The 23,378-nt window shown below is 35.9% G+C and overlaps 2 protein-coding genes and 1 long non-coding RNA gene across 7 annotated transcripts in view; 1 reads left to right on the forward strand and 2 right to left on the reverse strand.

The window, feature by feature from the left end:
* The window catches only part of TEK (TEK receptor tyrosine kinase), a 49,781-nt gene extending 37,789 nt beyond the window's left edge, over positions 1-11,992 (reverse strand). The window contains exons 1-2 of one of the 3 annotated variants that reach the window (XM_088156170.1): positions 11,897-11,992; positions 767-8,185 (exon numbers count right to left, since the gene is read on the reverse strand). In XM_088156170.1, coding sequence (XP_088012296.1) covers positions 767-818 — 52 coding nt within the window. In that variant the 5' untranslated portion in view covers positions 819-8,185; positions 11,897-11,992. Of the gene's footprint in view, positions 1-766; positions 9,622-11,896 lie in introns of those variants that run through there. The other 2 variants (XM_088156171.1, XM_088156172.1) reach the window with 2 other exon arrangements.
* LOC148219710 (uncharacterized) lies at positions 4,359-23,372 on the forward strand. Of its 2 annotated transcripts, none has more exons than XR_015799326.1 (3): positions 4,359-4,467; positions 18,341-18,770; positions 21,839-23,372. It is a non-coding gene; the product is annotated as an uncharacterized LOC148219710 (long non-coding RNA). The 2 variants fall into 2 exon arrangements; XR_015799327.1 differs by having other exon boundaries at positions 18,341-18,657.
* IFT74 (intraflagellar transport 74) overlaps positions 9,772-23,378 on the reverse strand; it is a 35,837-nt gene continuing 22,230 nt past the window's right edge. For both annotated transcript variants that reach the window (XM_088156174.1, XM_014884089.2), the window contains exons 15-20: positions 20,224-20,321; positions 19,173-19,299; positions 15,165-15,328; positions 14,458-14,583; positions 12,044-12,104; positions 9,772-10,389 (exon numbers count right to left, since the gene is read on the reverse strand). In XM_088156174.1, the coding sequence (XP_088012300.1) occupies positions 10,274-10,389; positions 12,044-12,104; positions 14,458-14,583; positions 15,165-15,328; positions 19,173-19,299; positions 20,224-20,321 (692 nt within the window). In that variant the 3' untranslated portion in view covers positions 9,772-10,273. The remainder of the gene's footprint in view (positions 10,390-12,043; positions 12,105-14,457; positions 14,584-15,164; positions 15,329-19,172; positions 19,300-20,223; positions 20,322-23,378) is intronic.

The raw sequence follows: 23,378 nt of genomic DNA on the forward strand, positions 1-23,378 counted from the left end.
AAATGTGGAGTAACTTTGAATCTGATGGCAGGAGGACAGTCTTCCTCAGGGCTCTATATGTGATAGGTTCAGCAATGTATCTCTAACATGAATGCTGAAATTACTGTAAACTAAATTTGAATTAGTATAATATTTCTGTATGCCTTTCTACAGATGTATCTTATGATAATTTCTGACTTGCTGAACTAATGACGTTTGCTGATAATTCTGTATAACTGTATTTGAAATGTTTTTAATTGATCTTGTATTTTTCCCCCTTTTTTGTTCCCTGACTTTCATCTAAATTTCACTTGTGGAATCTTGTTTAAAATCAGATACTGGAATAGCTACACACATCAAGTGCACAGCTAGATCAAAAAGTCAGTCACAGAAGAAGCTGACATTTACTCTGTATTTAGAACAGATTTCTTAGGGAAAGATACCAATGTTTTCAAAGTTATTAGATGTATGAAAAAATTAGTACCATTAGGCAGAAAACAATCCCTGCTGCAACATGTGTCAACAAATAACTTCAACAGTTGAAAGCTACAGCAATTGATCTTACATATAGTTTAAATCACCCCCAGTTGCTTGGCTCCAGTCCTGCTCTGATCCGCTGTAAGAGCTCTACACAGAAAAGTGGACTCACTGAAACAAGCATGAGTACTTAAATCAGTAAAAGCAGAAGCTGGAGTGAAAGATAGACAGTCAAAGGATAGGTGCATACTGTGTGAAAAACAAAGAAAAGCATGACAGGTCCATTACAGCAATTAAAGCCAAAGTTTACCTGAAATCAACAGGCTGAATCCATAGAGAACTAGGTGTGCTAGAGGGTCCATGCTTTCCAAAGTGTATCCATCCAGTTCTTACAGTCACTCATGGAGTATCCTTTCCCTGGGGTAGACCTTTAGCAGTTACTCTTATCCTGCATGGTACGCTGTTTACAAGTCACAGGCAAGAAATCAGAGCACTGGCGCAGGCTGGAACAGTCTCATTGCTGTCTGAGTACAGGGAGTTTAAGTTCCTTTTTCCTGTTTCCTTTGTAGATTAGGATGGGAAAGGCAGGATCTTAAAGGCATTTTTGTATCAGCAGGACTGCAGGGCAGTGCAAATCCCGTCCATCCAGCAATACATCAAAACAATTATTTGGAGCTGCTAGAGAAGCAGGGCACTGCTGTTGTTCACAGTCAGCAGAATAGGAACAATGATGGCATCCTCCAGTAGGCGGGGGAGTGCAAGTAAAACATCCTCCACCTAGGTACAGTAGGTGGAAAGTGTTATTATCTCCTTAAAGTCCGGGTCGGCTAACTACTCAGGGTGCTATCGTGTTTTCCCTTATTTATTTAATCCACATGTAAGCTGCTAGCTGCAATGCATTTTGCACGCAGTAATGAAAATAAGAAGTAAACAGTAACAAAGCAGCCAGCTGAATCCAGTATAGACCAAAGTCATCCACAATCCGGCAAACTACTCCCTTAGTTCATGTGTTTTACTGGAAACAATTTTTCTTTACATCTGACAATTGGAAACAGACTGAAAACTTGTTGTAATAGTAAATCTCATACAGATTTATTATGACTTCAGTGGGATTAAAATGCCCGCATCACTCAGGGAGGTCTTGAAACTAGGAAGATAAAAACACAAAGAAAAAATATAAAGAAAAGCAAGAAAAAAATTAAATAATTGGAAAGGCAGCACTCAAAGATATAAACAGAATTGAAAATAAAGAGCAATTTTAGTTACCACTTGACTAAACATGATCCATGGCAATATAACATTTGGAAGTTCTGTAGTCCTGCCAAGATGCCAACAAGACAGAATTACTTTTATGGAAGTACAGAAAAAGGAATGTTCAGCATAATTTTGGAAATAGGGTATAGGGTTATCCTACTTTGATTTAATTTCCTTTTTAGTCTTTGCTTATAGTGTAGATTTCACAGAGGAAGTCCTTCACACCCAAGATCTATTGCCACATGGAGAGAAGGGTTACAACCGCAGCAAATGGGAAGGCAGCAGCCCAGACTTCCTTATGTGTGTCCCTCCTGTCCCTCCACATAACTGAAAGCCAAACCAGGTCGAAATTTATACTGCAAATACTCTTTGGGTGCAAAAACACAGTATGAGGTACAAACACTACTACAATTCCTTTTTGACGCTTAAAGGAGGCAGAATATAAGATATTAATGTGGTTTGGTTTCAGACTAAAGAAAAGAAACCACATGTATTTTATCCATTTTAGATTTTGGAGAACATCTGCTCCTTTTCTACTCTTAGATGTGAAGCAGCAGTGATTATCCCTTTCCAACTTAGCTTTTATAAGCCTGCAAGTAGAGATCCCTCCAATATCAGAATAGTTACTGTATTAGCAGATATTAAGTATTATCATATTTCCTATCTAGTGGATAACTGTTTTGTCGTTCACTTAACCTGCTTATAAGTTGGCCAGTCCTTAATTATTTTTTAATGTCTTTTGATTTGTTGAGGGATGGGGAGCAGGGAGGAAGGAGAGGGAAATTAAACAACTGCAGTCAAAGCTGTGGTTCTTCATATAGCTATTGTAAGTCTAGAGGGGTTTTTAAAGTTTTCACTTAAATCTCACTTTCCTGCTGTAAAGAGGTCACAGAGGAGAAATGCATCATGTTTCCATTTGAAATACACCTAAATACAAAGAAATGCTCCTGATACTGATTTTGGAGTATGAAAAATGGGCCAGCTGAGCTGTTCATTCTTCTGCGAAGAACCAACTTGTGCTTACTGATCATTTCATCTGCCATGATGACAAGGTAGCTATTTATCTCCAAGACAGAGTGGACAGCCTGAACATGCAGCATTCCACAAATACAAGAAGATTGCAAAGCCCTGCTGAAGCCAGAAGGGAGGAGATACATACTAACCCAAGTTAGAATTTGTTTAGGGTACCAGCATCAGCAGATTGTGTACTTGATTTGTTTCATTACAAAACTTCATTTTCGAAGAAATAAAGAATAGAATCTATGATTCAGCAAACAATAAAATATTCCACTTAGGTCTGTTTCTATTTGGAAAGCTTTTAAGTGCCACAGGTTAAATACTACTCCTACTGAAGTCAAAATTAATCACATTATAAACTTTTTCTACTGCAGAATTTAAAGGATTTCAATATTCTGACTTACTCTCACAACATTAGGTGTCTGCTAGGTCTACCTTTCATATTTTCATCCTTATATTTAATGAGACTGGAATGTAAGTATTTTTTTAAGGGAGGTCATATCAATTTTGTGTCCCATGAAGTAGAAACTGTATGATCTAATCACCCTTGGATTAATGAGTGACACAGAAGTGCAGTAGAATTTCTGTTCTAAGGACAGACAGTCCCTAACTAAGGGGGATACTGAATCTCAGTCTGAATTCACTATTAATGACCAGAAGAATTCCAAATAGCCTTTGGCAAAATCAGATGTCCAGTAGAAGAAATCGGATTAAAACTAAGGATGGCACAAGGAATAAAATATGGTACTGAGTTACTCTAACTTTTATTGCATTTGAGGCTGTTGATTACCAGGCTGTTGACTACCAGGCTATCCAATAAGCATCCTTGCCACATCCTCAGGTAGGCATGTAGCTGTATTTTGGCCCCATAGACCACACTCTCATCTTTTCTAAAGGTACTTGGAAAGACTCCAAAAGTTTCAGAGTTCCCCTCAGAAACATCAGTTTTGTTGAGTGTTAACTGCTGATTCAAACATTTTTACATCTTAACCCCCAACATAATGGCATGTATGAATTCAAACTAGTTGCAGCAGGGAAACAAATTGTCTTCCAACATGTAAATATAACCCTAGCATTAAACATGGCTCTTCATAACTCTCTTTGCTGAAGGCTAATTTTATGATGTCAAGTGCCCTGAACTACTGACACCAGGCTTTCCTCTTTAGATAAGCAGCATACTTGTCTCAAGGACAACCCATTCATACATGCTGTACCACATGGAAATATGTGAAGAGGAAAAAGAAACAATGCCACTGCACTTCTTTAGTAAGGTAGATGTGTTAGCAGAAATCACATATCCTCTTGTAGTATCTGGATGTATTATATTTTTTGGAACCAAGCCATTAGTTTGGACTTGACGTGATGTTAGTATGTGTTAGTAGGAGGCAGTAAAGGAACCTTAGGAATTATTACTTATCACAGTCAGCTAATGTGAAACAAAGGTTCACAAATTATGGGGTTTAAGCTTCTTTTCTCAAATAGATCCTCTGAATCAGTTCTCCTCTGGAACATGGCCCTAAGCCATTTACTTGGGACCACCTGGAAGTGAGATGTAGCAGCCAGGAGGCCAGGGAGAGGACGTGCAGCTGCTGGTGTGAGCACTCAGGATAAGCACTACCCCTCCCACTTCAGTGAGGTGGGAGGGAAGTAAAGGTTTCTGGGGTTCGCGTCATGCAAACATGGACAGGACAGTATGGAGGAACAATGCTACTGAAATGAGTGGTTCTGAGAAACTTTAAGGTGAGGCAGAAAAGGTAATGGAGTTTCTTGCTGTGCCTCATTCTGAGGAGGTGCAGTTTCTTTATGCTTTTTCTACTGCTTCTCTTGCATATGCATATTTAGAAGGCAATTCGGGGTTGTAAAATAGCTGTGATCAACTTCTTTTGTGGATTCTTGTTTTCTTTTCTAAAAAGAGTTTCTCTTCAAGAACATAGCCTGGAAAATGGCTGAGTATTGAGCAGTCTACAGAATGGCCTTAACCAAAGGCAACTGTTTCTTTCCTGTCTTCCCTGATGCTGAAATGAAAGGGAATTTATTGAATGGAATTAAACATAACCTGATGGGAATCTCAGGTTTCTTTCAAAGGGAAAGCTCACCTGATGAAAAAACACAGGAGTACTTTAGAGCTTCTGTATCAGTAAAGTTACTGTGAAGGACATTAGGCCGTTTGTGCAACAGTTACACTCTGAAAATTCTACTTTGTGAGTCACTCGTATTCCTCTGAAAACTGCTTCATGTATGTTTCAGAACATACATGGCCTGCCTGTTGTCAGTAGGACAAAAAATTTGCTTCTCTATTCTACTACTTTCGTTGTATTTTTTTACAATATATTTTTAAGGACAAATGAGTCTGTATATTTACATTTAATGGCAACAATTGTATACCCAAATATCTTTAGATATTGATATTAAATCTCCCCAAATTATGCACAGCAATAATACGATTACTGCTTAATGTAAAAGGGCATGAACAAGGGAAATTTCATATTTTTGCTGTCTGGAGAAATAAAGATTAATTCCATAAGCCTTTTAATGCATGTGATCTTTGAAGATTGGACTATTCTTTACAAGGACCAGGAAATGAGTCATGTCAACTAGATCTCAGGAGTAGTGCCCTCAGCCATTAAGGTTACAAAAATTAATTCTTAATATCCTGTTCGCAGGATCTACTATCTTTTACTAACTAATTATCACACTGTTAGTATGATTTAATGGTGCTTTTTAATAGTGATTTTGAACAGGTACAACTTAGTGATAAATTTGCTGTCCACTTGCCTCTTCTTCCAAATTTGGGACTGGCAATCTTGCAGAAATCTTGGAAATCTGAAGGCTTTACTTAGAATTTTGTCTCTCATGCACAGCTGTTAAAGTCACTGATGCAACTGATAATTTCTACTATAGTCACTATTTTCTTTTTCTTCCTAATTTTAAGAGGTGCTGAGCCCCCCTTACATCACAAGTATTCATGGGCAAACTTGAGCTGTATGTTGGAGACAGAGGTCTTGCACCTTACTCATCCTTTGCACAGCAGAAATCTTGGGGGTGATACAAAGACACCAGTTCTCACTGAATCGAGCTCAGTCACTTTATATGAACGTAGCTTTCAAGGAATTAGCTCTACAAAAGGAAACAGAGTGGATAAATTTTTTTTGTTTGTTTTTTTGTTTTTTTTTTTTTAATGTGTAACATTTCCTCCCCTTTCACACATATGGCGTATTGTTCAGTTAGTCCTCCTTCCTGAAAGGAGGACCTCTAACTGTTGAGTGCAAGTCAGTGCAAGAATATTTCTTCCTCTGCTCCAAGATTCTGTCAATCCCAACAAATGACTGATCAAAGCTAGGAATTGAATTCAGATCATCTCTGTAGCAGTGAATGCTTAAAGGCTTCCTTCCTCTTGACTCAAAAAGAAAAAATACGACAACTATTTTGTTTGGAAGTAATCCAGTTCCCTTCTGAATGACTGACCTGCATTTCAGAGTCTTGCTCTGCACATGCATCATTTGGTGCTCGGTTGCTATTCACACCATGCAGGTGTTGAAGGGAACTCCAATTTTAGGACCATCTTCAGAATCTGAAGGGTTTTCACTCCAATTGCTACATCCACCACACCTGGATGACTTCTCACCATGAAACACCAAGGAGCTCGCTCAAAGCAGATGATTTAAGAAGAGTTAGTAAGTTTTTAATATCTTTCTCGTCAAACCAAGACATTCTAATGGCTAACACCTCTTCATAAGACCTACAATATGCCTTGTATTTTTGTTTTATGCTTGCAGCAGGAAAGTAGAAGTGTACTGAAAGAACTAACACTTCACCTTGGAAATATGTTCCTACAATTGTGAAACAGCAGATACTAGCAGTAACAGCCATTAACTAAAGTTGTTAGGCAGAAAGGACTCTTAAGTGTTCTGCCTGTCTGGAATTGCACACAGGAATATTGCATTGTTGTTTTCTAAGATTACTAAGAGAAATTTAAAAATAAACTTATTTTGAAAGAAAAACAAGCTTTTTAAAATCACCATGAAAAGTAATGAAGGCAAGATGAAGCAGGAAGACCAACAAGAGGATCAACCTTTGCTTGCACCAAAAATACAGTTTGCCTGGAGATATGATATCCCTGAACACACGGGAACAAGGCTGGTGCACTGTCACGCCATCGTCAGCTGGGAACAATAGCAGTCATTCCTGTCCTTGTCCTCAAGCACAAATAACATGGCAGCAAACATACCCTTTGGTTGATGGCTTTTAAACTGAAATGCTTCTTTTCACACAGTGTGTTATTGGAGTGGAATGTGGAGTGACAGTAACTGCCAAACTTGGCATCCTAATGCCTCAATGGCATCTTACTGAAGGGGGACTAGGTATGGGAACGTTTAATAAACTGCGTAGACGTAATTCCATGGAGCTTGTTGAGGTTCGCCCACATGTGTAGAGAGGTAGCTGACTTAAGGCATTGCAAGGTCATTCCTGAGTGCCTTTTTTTAAATGGTGGTAAGGGAGAGGCTTCTGAGTACTGAAAGTTAGAATATGTTACTCCTACCTTCAGGAGAGCAAGAAGAGTGATCCAGGGAATGGTAAGACTGGTCAACTTCATCTCAGTCCCCTCAAAAATTGTGGAGCAACTAAGGCTGGATAAGATGTCCCAGGATGGGAAGTTGATCATGAGAAGAGAGCAGAGATTTATGAAGCAGAAATTATGCTTAACCAATCTGATAGCCATCCACAATGAGGCAACTAACTCAATGTGCAAGGAGAGAGGTGTGGATGTCGTTTACCTCAATATAAGCAAGGTGTTTGCCAGAGTTTTCCATTAAATCCCCATACATAAGCTGGCAAAGTATGGTTAAATAAGCAGGCTTGGGACTCACTGTGTGGTCAGGGAACTGAAGCTCAATTGGAGGCCAGAGAGTATGGAATACCATCGCCATGGATATGAGGGCAGTACTTAAATGAGGGCAATACTTTAATCTTTTCACTGATGACCTGGATGATGGGTCAGAGTTCACCCTCAGAAAGTCTGCAGATGACATAAAGCTGGGAGGAGTGGCTGATACACCATATGGGTGCAGTGCTGTTCAGAGGGATCTAAACAGGTAAAGCAGGCAGCCAAGAATGTAATGAAGTTCCACACAGATACATGGACAATACTGCCCCAGTGGAGGACCAATCTGGCATGGATGCACACTGAGGGCTGAGGGGCTGGATACTTGTTTACTGAAAAGGACCTTGGAGCCCTTGCTGATGTAAGAACCAACAATGCACAGCAAAACAGGTCAGCAGTATTCTGGGGCAAGTTAAAAAGAGCATTGCCAAGCAGACTGAGGGAGGTGATACTTACTCAGTCCTGGTGAGAGAGGTGAGCAGAAGGGATTTTAAATATCTCCATTCTGCAGATGCTGCCAGTTAATTCATGTCCTCTCAGTCTGAAGTCAATAGTATAAAATGGATAAAAGATTGCCTGGGTAAAGAGCAATTTGTTACTGAATTAGTGTCCTGATGTACATACGAGAGCTTTAGTGAAAAAACATTATCTGGTACTCAAACCATATTTAAAAAAAAAAGATAAAGAGTTAAAGAAAATATGATTTCCACTGATACTTGAGTATCTGAGGAACTACAAAGGGTACTATTTACTCAGCTCACTACTAGGATTGAGTTAATAATCTTCCAGACAGAGAGGAAACCCTTGCCACATAGCTCACCGCTCAGAAACCACACAGCTCTTTTCATGGGTTCTATGACTGCTATCAAGGACCATATGGGTAAATTGTTAAGAGAAAGAATAAGTGATGAGATTCTTACAAAGAAACAGGTTATGTGAAGATCCTTCAGTAGAATAAGGAAAAGAGCAGCATCCTGGAGAAAGGGCTTTCATGAAAGGTACCGCCTGAGAACACAGCAAAGACCTGTAAACTTTACCATGCTATCTTACAGAATCACTGCCAAGGAATAAAACCTTTCCCTGCCCTGAGAGAAAGCAAAGTCAAAGCAGTCTGTTTATTCAGTCTGCAGCTTTTTTCCATTGTTCATTACAATATATTATTCTAGCACAAGTGGAATTCAGGAGGTGATCTCTGGCTGATAGTTTGATTGGTGAGAATATTAGACTTCAACTTTACCTCTGCAAATAATGGGCTTTCTCTGGAACAGCTGAAACTCTGACAGGAAGGAAGAGACTTTAGTGGGAATTTCCCCTAGATAACTGTCCTTGGTTTATAGAAATACTGTTCCATTATCTCTAAATATTCTAAATATATAAAGCAACACCCTTTAGTGTGCTGAATTAGCAAACACAGTGCTCTCTGCACAAATCTTCATTATCTTTATCTTACAGATTTCTTTACACTCAAAATGACAATCACAGATTTGAGGAAATTAGTGACAAAAATACAGAACTATTTTAATGGAGTCAGAAGATTTCCTAATAATTTTTCTACTCCAGTTTCATGAAGTGAGGTGCATAGTCTACCTTCTTTTCTGGAAAATTTTTCTAAGAAAGCAAAACAACTATAAATCCAGATAGCACTTCTTTTTAGTAGTTTCTTTCTACAAGCCTAGTTTACTGTTTAGCTAAGATTTCTATCAAAAGTAACTGTGCTTTTTCTACTTGATCAGGATTAGCTTACAATATACCAGGTGAAAAAAGTGATCAATAAGCAGTTCATAAACACATTACGTATTATGTAGAATGTGAGATGAGCATAAATGGACATTTTTTTAAATCTAAACATTTTCTAAAATTTCTGTATCATAAAGTGCATTTTTATTTTCTAAGTCCTGTTTTTGTTCTATGTTGAAACTCCTTCTTGTGGATTTTTGTCAGAGGTGCCATATGACATTGCTGCTTGAAACTGAAGGGAAAAAAACATTGCAGAAAATACAAATAATTTTCTCTGCTATTTCCTTTACTGGTGAATACTATAGCAGTAAAATTCTCCACACAAAATCAGTCTAAGCTATGTTTCACTACTTTTTAACAGAGTTTGCTCTTTATAATTACATCTTAAAAAATAAGGAAGTTAACTCTCCAGTAGGAAATGAAAATTTGCTGGCATTTGCTTTTATTGTAAGATTTTACACTATGAAACAGTTTTGACCTTAAAAGATGCTTCTCATCCTTAGATGCTTTCCTTACTTGGTATAAATTGCTATTCATATAGGTGTGGTATGCTGATATTACCGTATCTTATTATACACTTAATTTAAGATAATGCATATGACAGCCTGTCAAGCAGTCCTCCTACAAGGCAATTAGAAATTCAGTGGGTAAAGCGGACTAGAATTTCACATTTGAGATGCAATTCAGCAATGAGCCTCAGTAACTCATTGGACAGTATTTCTTTTTTGTTTCTAAAATTCAGATATTTATTTCTCAAAATTTTAAACAGTGCAAAAAGAGGGATAATATTAAAACCTGCAACTTCTAAAAACCTGGAAAAATAATTTTAAGAATGTCACTGAGTGAATGATCTCAGCAGTCCGGCTTTCCTTGCAGCCTTTGCACATCTCTCGTTGGTCCATTTGGGCAGGAAGGAAATGCCTGGATTCAGTTCTTGGTGTTCTGTAAAGCTTCTATGAGAGCTTTGTTGTGTTCTTTGACCAGCTTTCTTGAATTCTTCATTATTGGCCGGTAGTCACTCTCCTGACTTTTTGTTGCTATGACTGATTAAAATAATTAAGGAAACAAACTGCCAGTATAAATATGAGCATAATCACAGATCACAGGGGAACCACAGCACCATACATTTCCTTCTGTGTAAACTGTCAAGGGATAAAAGGATGAAAATAGTGGAAAAACTCAGACTGGGGCTAAAAGATTTACATTAATTTACTAGCTGCCATCTCATGACAAGCACTGTAGAAAATGGAAGTGATAATGTGCCTGAGTCACTTTTGTTTTTAAATACATATATATATACACATATACATATGTATATTCAACAAGTCCCTCATGAAGGACTCTGTCTATTGTTACACTGCAAACCAAACCATTTCATGGCACTCAATGATGTACAGCCATACAATCTGGCTACCAATATTCCAGTCCAAGAAAGAAGTCCCTCTCCATTAGCCCAAGCAGACACAAGTACTCTGTATAAGGGTCTGCACTTGGATAGGTAATATTTCATACCAAGTTAGGAGATAATTTAATATCCTGATCAACTTTTTCTCTTGATTTGCCTTACAGTCTTTTCTGTTAAGAAAAACTGTGTTAAAGAGTATTGCCTTAATAAAATATTTCCATAGAGCCTCCCTCAAAGAGAAGGTGGCTCCAACTATATTACACTGTCCAAGACTTTTTTCAGATATTTTTCTAAGAATTGGAGCACTTACCAGATTTGAGAAATGGGATATATGGTACATGCAGGAAACAACATTATATATATACATATAGATATAGCTATACGTATATGCATTAATTACTCAATAATTATAATCATTATCAGTGTTATTTCTGTCATGGCTGGGCTATTATAGAGTTGCCTGAAATGCATTCCCATGCCATTTTCTGAGACATTAAGGAATGTTCACTGTCCAACACACTACACTAGATGGCGTCTAGTTTTGACGTTACCTTTACCAATTACATTTGTACGTAATCATGTAACAGTGATTTTGTGCATCTTAGAGATTTCAATAAAATTTATTTATTAAATAATTTTAAAGAAGTAATTTTATTGCAGTGTATTCATTGTCCCTAGAATATAAAATAAAAAGGCAGCCTGGTCCTAATCAGATCTCTATCACAACTAAGGAGAGAAATAGAAAAATAGTATCAGATGAGAAGAACCATCAGTTCTGATTCAAACAAACTTCAGTGCTTTTCCTAATTTCAAAAACTATCTTATGAAAGCCATTTGCAAATCAACAAGTAACAATTTTGCTGACAGGACTACTGGAGTACAACTTGTTAACTTGAAATGCATAAAGAGAGAGCTCAAGACAGTTCCCTCACCCCAGCATGTTTTCAAACAATGCTACACTGGCAAATTAACATCAGATAAGACTGGAGAGATGTGAAGATGAACTTTGTATAAAACCTAGTGACAAACCTTAGAAAGAAGGAAAAAATCCCAGACTGCAAGGCAAAGATTATGATTTAGGACCCTGTAATATTGTTTCAAACAACACATGCAAGTTTTGCTATATATAATATCTATCAACTAACCAGATATTTGCAAAGGATTGCCTTTCCCCTCCTCCGCTGTCTTCTGCAGCCCATTCCATCCTGTCTTATTCTGCTGGAGGAAACAGACTTCTTCCTCAATTAATACAGTGTGTGAATTTGACTCTTACTTCTTAAAGAAAAGGATACACTCTTTCATCATAAAGTTATTTTGCTCAAGGTGCTGCCACTTCCTCTCCAAATTTGTAAGCTGAAAACACAAAAAGAGCCAAAAATGAAAATAGTAGTAATTACACACATATTTTACACAAATAATTTTGTATCAGTGCCTCGTATGCCTTGTACTGTATCAAAACATAAGATCAAAGTTATTTCACATAAAAACACAGAAATGAGAAACAACGGCACAATGTTTTTAAAGCTGATGATGATTAACCTGCATATATAATTTAGCACTTCATAATCTATCTCTATAAAAGCACTGCATGCAACTGCAGTGACGGATGAAAAAATCGATGAGAATTCAAGAAATAAAAAGGTGAACAATTCAGGGAGATACTAATTCTCATTATGCTTCTTATCATTTAGATGGATCTCTTCTTAGAATCAGTAAGATCTAAAATCACCAAAGATACAATATTTCCTGACACTGTCTTGGACTTTGCACTGCACAGGAGAAACTTCCTTACTTCCATAGTTAAGTTTCCTGTCTGATGCCAGAAGTCGTGATAAGAACAGAGCTGCAGCAAGAAGATTGTAGGAGTGTGGGTTCAGTGCTGGCACTTCTTCAATACTTTCAACATCAACAGGAAACTAATGTGGACATTATATTGATGGCTGCTTCCTTGCAATACAATTTTATATTTGTTTTTTTGATGCTACTGTTCAAGGTTCTGCATTTCAAGATATGCAGATGTTATTTTTAAAAGCAAAACTGAAAATCATTCTGAGACTAAACTTTAAGTGGAAACTAAGGTAATAAACAAGGAAAACATTGCACTATATAACTTAAAAGCTTACTCTTAAGCTGGAAGAGACGAAAATAGTTTCTGTGTAACTCAAACCTTAACAGTAAAGAATCAATTATCTAGTGTACTAACTTGCAGCAAACAAGGCAATAATTTGTTTCCAAGACTGGGTATTTCTGACCAAATAGAATTTTTATTATCCTCTTTGTAGACGTTGCTGCACACAAACACAATCAGTAAAGGAGCCCGGAACTGAAATACTTACTATCTTGCACAGAGAAAAGGAAAGATTCAGTGTATTTTCATAGTTACTGCTTGAAGACCAGTTGATGTCTTGCAAAATTGACCAGGTCTTCCATATTTATGAATGCCATTTGCTTCAAAATGCTTAATGCATGCCAAGTAATCAGTTATTGTAAGACATACCTTAATTCACCCTCATTTTTTTTACACTCAGGACATAAAAAGTAAAGAAACAAATCCTTTTCACACACATAAAAATATAACTGCCACAGCTTAATGAACTGAAGAAATGCTGTACAACTACTATATTATATAAAATGTTAAGCCACGTTATGCAAGTATCTTAACACTGTTTGGGCATGCATTTCCAATTTACCTAAACTCTAGATTTTAATCTTGGAAAAAAAGATAACAGTATCTCAGGTCTTGCACACTTTGGCATGTAGCTTTGAGGATTTCTATCATCACCCTAGAATGATTATAATAATCCGATGCTACAAATGGACACATATACCTCAGTTAGAGCTATGGCTTCTCATTTGCTCCACGACATTAATTTCAGAAGAAAGTAAACTTAAACGTACAATATGACCTTCAGCTTTTACTGTATTAGAAAAAAAAATAATAACCCAGTTCTAAAGGACAAATATCTCAACAGCGTCAATCAATAAAAAAAGTGAAATGCTTTAAAAAATCAGTTTCCATTTCCACCTTATTTTAAGGTTATCTATTTCTCTTCTGTGCATTCAAACATACATGCCAGTAAAATTCTGATGCCAAAATGAGAGAAATTTATGTGTGTCTATAAAGAAAGAATAGAAGCTGCTCAAGATGTTTTAAACATCTTCTTTCCTGATTCACTTTTGAAACGTAAACATACATATATTCCAAAATTGTTTAAATGTGAACAGACCCTAAAACTTCAGTGGCCTGCAAAGAGCAGAAGAATTGGAAAAAGGAAAATGGAATTAATAGCACAGATTTAAAGAAAAAAAATTAACACCATGACTTTAAAAGCAAAAGGGATCTTTAGCTAATTAATAGTGGTTTTTTTTCCCTGCCATTTCTTTCAAAGTTCATCCTCAAACTACTTAAGCAAAGGAAGGGCAGAAGGTAGAGTTCTGAGCAACATTAACACAAACTTAAAGGGCACACAAAACTTTTAGCTCAGAAAGATCTCTGCTAGTAATCCAAAGCTTACAAGCCATTTGTTGGCACAATATTAACTTTTGTTTGAAAACAGCAAGTAAAGCTACATACTTAGAACACACGATTTAGAAAACTCACTGAGAAAGAACAAACAGATTCTGTCTGTACAATGCTTCATGTGTATGAGAAAACCAAACCCAAGAAAGAAACAACTGAAGGGATACTATGTAACTTGAGCTATACCTGAGAATGCGTCTCATTTTCTTGCAGCTCCTTCTTTAGTGTCTCGTATTCTGTATTCAAACACTCCATTATTTTCTTAAAAGCATGGCTGCGTTTTGTTAATTTTTCTTTGTCATCCTGGAGTTTCTAGTTGGAAAAAAGCCCAACACAAACTGATTAATGGATGAGTTCACTTGCAATAGGCTTCATGCACATTACTTCAATTTACCTTTCCAGATCCTACATTTTTCCTTTTAGAACAAGACCACATGCATATGCTTAAAGAACTCCTAGGCTTTTCTCTAGTACTGCATGCTCTATCTCAAGAATAATAATGATTATGACCAAGTTGTATGCTTAGACAATACTGTATGAGAACCAGTAGGAATGCTGATACTAAGAATTTGTAGGAAATCCTCTTTTGCTTGCATTCTCTGTTAGATTGCTAAATTCAAAGCTATGGGTATAAATTACATAAGAGTTTAGCTGAATTGCTAAAATAGAAGGGGTAGATTTTGTGGAAGGAGGTTCTCAAAAGATACTCAGTTGAATACCTGCTAATGTACCCAGTTAATAAGTCACACATATAAGCAAAATAGTATTTGGATTCATTTACACTGATGCACAATCCTGTTTTTCAGTTGTCAGGAATGACTCTCAATCACAAAACTGGATTCCCTTCCACAAGCTGTTCAAACGCACACACTTTTTTTCATTCCTTTCGTTACCTTTTTCTTTTCTTCTCCTGATGCTTTTAGAGCTGGCAAATTATTGTAGATCTCCAACTCTGCTTTAGTCTGTTCAATCTTGTCTTTAAGAGAAGCCAGTTCACCAACCATCTTGCCCTCCAACAGTTCCATCTTCTGTAAGTCCATCTGCAGTTTTTGACTCTCTAGACCACCAAACACACAATCTCTAATTAACAGTATTTTTTGTTTCATTATACATGGCCCATTATATAAAGCTTTAAGTTATATTTAACCAATATAAACACCTCCTAAATATATTTCTGATTTTTTATATTTATGGGACTATTAATGTGAAGGAAATAAAATCTTCACAACCATGCCACAAGTTAGACTCATACACTACAACTAGTGTCTTTTAATCCATAAGTGAAGAGTAATGAAAATGTGATGATCTTCTGTTTCACAGATTCTGTTCCTATTTTTAACGTTTATAGCACCACACAATTAATTATAGCACTACAATCATAAAGCAGCAGTGATAACTTAGAAGAAGTTTATTGCAATGATGCACACAAATTGAAAAACTATTTTTATTATTTTTTAGCATCCTGCTATTTTTATTTGAGCTGCTTGAATATGGATAAGACTTAGTTTTAGGAGAACAAATACTCAAAACTTGCTTTAAACATTGGCTTTGTACAGGAAAACTTTCATATGTACTTTCTTATATCCACAGAAAAAAAATCACAGCTTACAACATCAATATGGGCTACAATGTATAGTGTTTATTTCGGAGACTCCACTAAAAACATAACAGAGTTACAGGTAATTAAAGGAATTAAACTATGGGTGGATTCTGACATAAAGAGGACTGTAGAGACTGAAACTGTCCAGACAGAAGATGTGAGAGAGAAGAAAAAATAAAGTAAAAGAAAATACTTTGGCTCAGTCTGGGGGAAAGCTATCTACCTGGAATGGGGAAGGACTAGATGTTGGCTAGACTGTTTGGATGGTATTGCAACCTGACCTGTCATTGCATTTCATTCACATTCCTCAACGTTAAACACATGGCTACATCTTCTTAAATTTCAGATCTATGTCTAACGCAGAAGAATGACAGAGATAATGCAGTTTTTTCCCTACACTCCAAAGTATCAGGCAACATGGGCTATTTGGAGGGATGAGACTGCACAAAAAATCTTTTCTTGGCATAGGTTTGCATTTTGAGATTTGTGCTGATCTGCTGAAAAAAGGACAGAAAATTTCCTCCCCAACTTAACCAAAGTAGTATAAATCTTTAAGGCAGAAGAAAATAGATGTGTCTATGTGATAGAAAGAAAGTTCACCTTTCCAAAAACTATGGGTATAGTTTCGTCAGTGGATTTACATGGGAAAATCTTACCTGATCAAAACACTCTCAGAGCAAGATTTTGCTACTCATCTCTCTGCTTGTGTATTTATGCATATACTTATATGTTAGAGTGAAACACTTCCTTTTATTAACATTTCTGGCTTATTACAGGGCAGTTTTATGATGTCTTTAGGAACCACAAAATTAAAAAAAACAAAAAAGAAAAACCAATATTTTTGTGTACCATTTGCAATTATCCTGAATAAAGCTGTTCCATAACATAAGATTGAAAGTGTCCTCTATGTGCAAGGATCATTTATATAAATATGAGAAGTGCCCACGAAAATTAAAAGAAGGATTTTAAACTAAAATATTTTTGATTGCTTCGGATGTAAGTAATTCGCAGTCTGCCTTCCACTGCGAAGGGCTTAAGAAAACACTTTCACCGTGTGTACAATATTTCACAACTGCTCCAAGTTTCACAATGAAGTTTCTGGTATTGATCAATGACAGATTGTAAACCACAACTGAAGAGATCACAGCTTTACTTCTCTTGTTTCTACAGCACTGTGGTTTAAAGACAAATGCTTAAGGACATCAATAAAGAAATGTTTTAGGTCAGGAACAGTAAAAAAAAATACAGTTATAAAAAAATTCAGATTGGAAAGAAATAGCAGAAAACAACTATAGATGTTCATGAGGATTAATTAGGTCTTATCCCAGCATTTTCACCTTTCATGTAGTTGTTCTAATATATGCATTTTGTTATTTTAAAATTATACATAGTTGACCAGATGGAATTCATATTACATGTAAAGAGTAGTACCAACCTAAATGCCAAAAAGGTAAAAAAAATTATTGAACTGTAACGTCTAATAGAACCACAATGTGACTGCAATAAGTATTCCTATCCATTCACACTTTCTGGAGAAAGAAACTGGAAGGGGCAAATTTTATCTTTATCCAGCAGCAGACTCAATGAAAAAACCTCAAAACTGAAAAAAACTCAAAATTCCTCTAGGGGAAGAGACAGGAAAAGGATGCAGCCCAGTTCCTTCTGATAGGCCATGAAGTTGCAGCATCTAGCATTCAGTGTGTACGCAGTGGTAAATTCTCAGAACAAACTACAGTGACCCAGAGAAATGTTTTTGGGAAACTATGCTATCAGCACTTTTGTTTACCCTTCATGGTTTCCTTTTCTTTTTAATGTTTTTAAGAGTTCTGCTGGTGGACTTTTTATATCTTTGTTATGGCAAGAAAATATGGAAATACAGATTTTAATCATAACAAAAGAATCCTGAAGAAGACTCTGCTGTAACTCAAAGGTCAGAAGGAACTTCAACTCTGCAAACTGAGCATTCGTTGTATTTCTGAAAGAATCTTGTTTGTTATGCTACCTGTAAATCCTAGCTGTCAGACATTTACTTAGGAGTAATTTAAATTGTCTGCTGAAAATTACGTACTGTAACTTCCTCCTCTTCCCTTGTAGAGAAAGAAATTTTTCTTTCAATAATACTTCTATAGCACTACATGCTTCCAAAATATCCTTATATTGTACAATAGTCAGAAATTGTGCTTATATGAAAAAACAAAAAGTTGTATTTGAACTTTTAATATAAGACCCAGAAATTTAAACTACATTACAACTGCAAAATGAGTAGTTGCAGACAAGCAAACACTGAGTGCTCAAACCCACAACAGAAAATCAATTTCTCTAACATTTTGTCTCAGAAAACTTATTTACTCATAACTACTTTGAAGTCACAATACCGACTCCTATTTTGAAAATTACTATGAAATGCAACACGTAACAGCCTTCTAACAAAATGATTTATCGTTCTTAATTTCTGCCCCTTCCTTTCAGGCAAACAAACAAGGAAAGGTTTGCTGAACCAATAATGATATTGGCAAAGATACAGAATTGTGAGGACAATTCTACCATAAACAGTGCAAGTAAAGAGATACTTGGAATGGGAATGAAGAAAAACTACTGTCTGCTTTTTGAAATGACAGAGAACACCATCAAGATGCTAATAAATATTTGAGTATTTGTGTATTTTAAAAATAAAGTCGAAATGAGTATTCACTCTGCAGAATTGAAGCCCTGGGATTTGAGAACTGTTCGTTGTTGTCAATAAATTGCCTGTGGTACAAATACCTTTGGAAAAGCATAAACCATAAGTAAGTGACCCTAAGAACTACATTTACAAATAATACATGGTTAGATAACTGTGGAAGACTCTGCTTCAGTTTATTAAATACTTTTTCAAGATCATGAAAGATCTTATTTTGAGGTAAGTATTAGTAAAATCAAATTCTAGCTCAATTCAACCCCTGTATTAAAATACACTTGTTTAACATATATCTGTGCAAGGAAGATGATAATTTAGTGATAATAGTAAGGTAAGTATAAATAGATATACATACTTATTATAAATACATAGTACACAACATCTATCAGATAATACATACAAACAAACAACAAACAAATAAATAAATAAATAAAAATAAATTGAGGAAAAGAAATAACTTGTTACCCACAAGCATTTCAATTTGTGAACTTACCACTGTAATTTAATATTTGGAGATCACTTGGTATCTAATAATTGTCAATCTTCTACATGATGTCAGTTTAACAATACAGGTAGTCTTTGTTATTTTAAGGAATTAATTAGAAAATCCATTGCTGATCTCACCTGTAATCAGATTCTTAGCAGTGCTCTGTGATTTCTGCATTTCATCTGATTTGAAAGTGAGGTCTTCCTGCATGATCTTCAGCTCTTGATTGGTAACAGATGAAATTTGTTTCATATGATTCAGATTCTGTGTGTTACCAACAATAATGATAAGAACATGCTGTATTTTTGAAACAACTGTTAACTCGACAAGTAAGAAACCGTCCTGTCTTATGACACTGTTACTTGAGTGATTTAAATGTGAATGACTCTTTCTGCCAGCTTCTGGTAAGAGAAGTATTGACAGGTCAGCACAGATCAAATAAAAATGCAGCAAATATAAACTGCTGCCATATAAGTCTGTTGCAAAGTAAGTTACAGTGCCTAAAATATACCTTATGTTGTACTATATTGAGAAAGGTAGGAGACAATTAAAATAATCATAGAATCAAAATATTACTCAGATAAAAGTTTTCTATAACATAATTCATGGAAGTCAAAAACAATAAAAGAATAGAAGCCTTGAAAGTGAAAAGAATTTGCAGACTGCAAATGGGAACAGTTTCTGAACTGTTACATTATTCATTTATAATATTTACATTAAATATTATGCATCAGGGTATTTCAGACATGCTTTTAGGAAATCAGAGGGACAAGTGGAATATTTTTAGTTCAGTAATACTAGAGACAGAATACCATGAACTGAGATTTGCAAATGGATAAACAAAATATTGCAGTAGGTTTCTTTGCAGTATTTGGCAATGTTTATCCTTATTAATGTTAGTTATAGCAGAGATGAAGTGTTATAGAACCTATGAAGATATTTCTTTGTTCTGGTCACAATATTACATATCGTCAAAACTCTTCCCCCAGAGAAACAGAGAAATTAAATGAATCCTTTTTTAAGCTACAGCTGTACATGGTTTAATCTTTAATCATTTTAAGAATCTATTATGTAGGTAAATGTAAAAATATAAAATCCATCATCCTTCTTTATCCAACCACTCTTCCTTTCTGTGTGTCTAAAGTCCTAGCTTAGGGAAGGAGGATGGAAACACTGCTACATCCTTACCCTGCTCGAGTGTTCCAGGAGTGCAACAATGTTGGCTTCTAATTGTGCCTTTCGTTCCAATTCCTGATTTTTCACATCTTCAAAAGTCTCTAGAAAATCTAGAGATTAAAAAATATGAAAAATAAGGCTCTTATACGGTTGCAATGTTGTTTCCAGTCAAAACTTTGTATTAAATTGCCAAACAGTACAGTTTCGGATAGGTTACTTTAATTGTTTATTTAAGCCGGGTAGTAGAGACCTTGAAACTTGTGAACTTATGGGTTGGAATGAAAATGAGAAGAATTCTTCCACTGACACATACATGAGGCCACCACCTTCTTGTACAGTGTTTAGGTGTGAGTTGCCACCCAATAGGAAAAAAATTTCATTCCCCACTATTTCTGATGCTTTTCTAAATGCTTCTCCCAGCAGTTTTTGGTCTCTATTTTTCTGAAAGCTATCAAAACGGGCTACTAAATAAAGGAAACAGGTAACTGTATTATCTCTAATGGCCCAAACCAAATGCCAAACACTGCAAAAGACGTGAGACCTGGTATCACTCTTCCCTTCTGTGTGATGTCCCTCAGCTACATGTCTAATTTATGTTCATTTTAGTAACTGTCCAACTGAATCTGACAACACAGTTGTAATGGTGGTAGGTACTCTGTATCTGGGTTCTACGAATACAACACTGCATTTCTGGTGACACAGACATTCTATAATAAAACATGTTGGACACATCACACAGAGGTTAGAAGCCCAGCAAGATCCCGCCTGGAGCTCTAAGTCACAATAATTTCTTTCCTGCTGGGTCTCCTGCTGAAACATGGCTTATACATACAGGAACACTCGGGAACCATAAGGATTTGAACACTTTCTATATGGATAGAAACGGGAAAAGTCCTTGTTTGGGCAAGAAGGATTCGACAATGACAGAAAAGCATTTTCACACATTTAAAAATATGAACAATGAAACTAACATACATAACAATCACAGATATGTATGCAATTCTATAAAACTTAGCCTGCAACGGTGAAATTAGGACCCCAGGAAACTAGCTATATGATTTGACTAGTGTTTTTATCCTTCGTAATTCTGGACTTTTTATGGTTTTTTGGTTTCAAACATTTGAATTTATTTAAAAACATTAAGCAAGGTCCGTATTTACATCTCATCACATTGCTTTTTTGCAAGCAATTTTCTTTTTCATCACACTGGTCCGATTTACCTTGTTTCAATTTAATGCTGTGTATTTCACAGATTGAGAAAAACTCTTGAATGCAAGAAAGTGAAAGAACTCATCTAATTAATTCACTAGCTCCAGGACAAAACCAGCTCTAAGTCAGTAATTCAGATGTTTGTGCATATTCTTCACACACACAGCTCCTGATAGAGAGTCTATAATTTCCCTGAACAATCTATTTCAATGCTTGGTAAGTTTTATTTTTAGGAAGTTTTTACTAATATCCAACCTGAAATCTTTCTGCAGCTAGTGGTATATAACTTCTCTTCTATCCCTCAAGCATACGCAAAAATAAATTATTCCATTATTATTTGAAACAGCCTTTTTACACATTTGACAACTGTCATAAATTTTCTAAAATAAAAGACTCATTCTTTTATATTTTCTTGCAGGTTGTGCTTTCTGCATATCCCTATCAGTTTTCTTCAGGACTGACAGCCCCCTTCTTTATGTGCAGAACTAGAGGCAATACTCCCATCTGAAGAATTTGATGCACAGGGAAAAAGATTACTTCAAATGTCTAACAAATTTCACTCCAATGTACACCTACGGTTGTGGTGTTTTCCTTGTTAGTCTGATACTGCTCAACCATGTTCACTTTGTCTTTCACTCTCTGAGCCATACCACAGAGCCGTACCTAATGAACTGCTCCCTACTCTGCATTTTTGCTGTTGATTACACTAGACAAGTGTAAAGACTTACACTTAGCCCTTTCCAAACTTTTTTGTAATTAATTTCTAACATAACAGAAGTATACTAAATTCTAACCAAATCCTCCAACATGATTTCAGCTTTTCTGATGGACCATTTTCTGTAGCTGTTCTGTCAGATGATCTCTCCCATCATCCAACTCATTAAGAAAATACTGACTAACCTGAAAATCCAGCACACTGCAAAACTCCATGCAATACTTCCTTTCATTTTGGCATTGAATCTTTCACAACTGATTTTTTAACTTAATGCACAATATAGGTTAATAATGGACAACATTTGCCTAGCTTGCTTCTAAAAACACCACAAGACAGCAGAAGTTCTACTGAAGTTAAAGTACACATTATCTGCTACAACTTCCTTCTTCTACAGTATTTTTCTGATACAAAAAAGGAAAAAAAGTTGTTTGTACTTGTCAGATCAATACCAGTGTTATTCATATTCCTGTGCCTGCAATATTTATGTATTGTTTGCTTGCACAGTTTTCCCAAATTATTTCTGGAAACATACTAATCTGACTGGCCTGTATTTCCTTGTCCCCTCTTCTTCTACATAGGCACCATATTTGCATATTTGCTTTTTCTGTTTTATCCCATGCTTAAGACTCCTGGCATGTTCCCCCAAAACTCTCAGACCCCAAATCACTAACTGGTCTGGAACTGTATCAATAACCTTTAACAAAGAGTAGAAGAAGAACCAAAACTCAAAAAGTAAAGCCCTCTGGACACCATCTGTACTAATACTGAAAATCCAGATCAAGTGAGCTTTTGTCTTTTTGCTTCTCAGGAAACCTGGTAATTTGAAAACACAGAAACTCCCTGGATTTTGTCTTACTCATCCTCCTTTATTATCAGCTGAGACCTCTCTTTCAGTATCATGTTACCCATAAATTATATAGAACATTTTTAGAGAACACTCAAAAAAAGGTATTATATCCCTTGAACCACAATGGCATGTTTACTGACCATTTTCCCTTTTAATGAGTAACAGATCAGCTTTTTTTTTAAGCTCCTACAGTATACAAGGAATAAGATATACTTAAACCCAGTTGTTTTCATCCTGTTAGATGCTATTAAAGTCTCTACAACATTAAAACTTTTAGAGACGTAACAAAGCTTTAGCAACATTCATCTTCAGTAAATAATAGATATGAGAAGCCCTAATTTTAAAGAATTACATTTTATCTACAGTCTTCCATTGTGAGGTTCTGCTTTTAATCAC

Source organism: Sturnus vulgaris, chromosome Z (genome assembly GCF_052056855.1).
Source record: "Sturnus vulgaris isolate bStuVul1 chromosome Z, bStuVul1.hap1, whole genome shotgun sequence".
NCBI lineage: Eukaryota > Metazoa > Chordata > Aves > Passeriformes > Sturnidae > Sturnus > Sturnus vulgaris.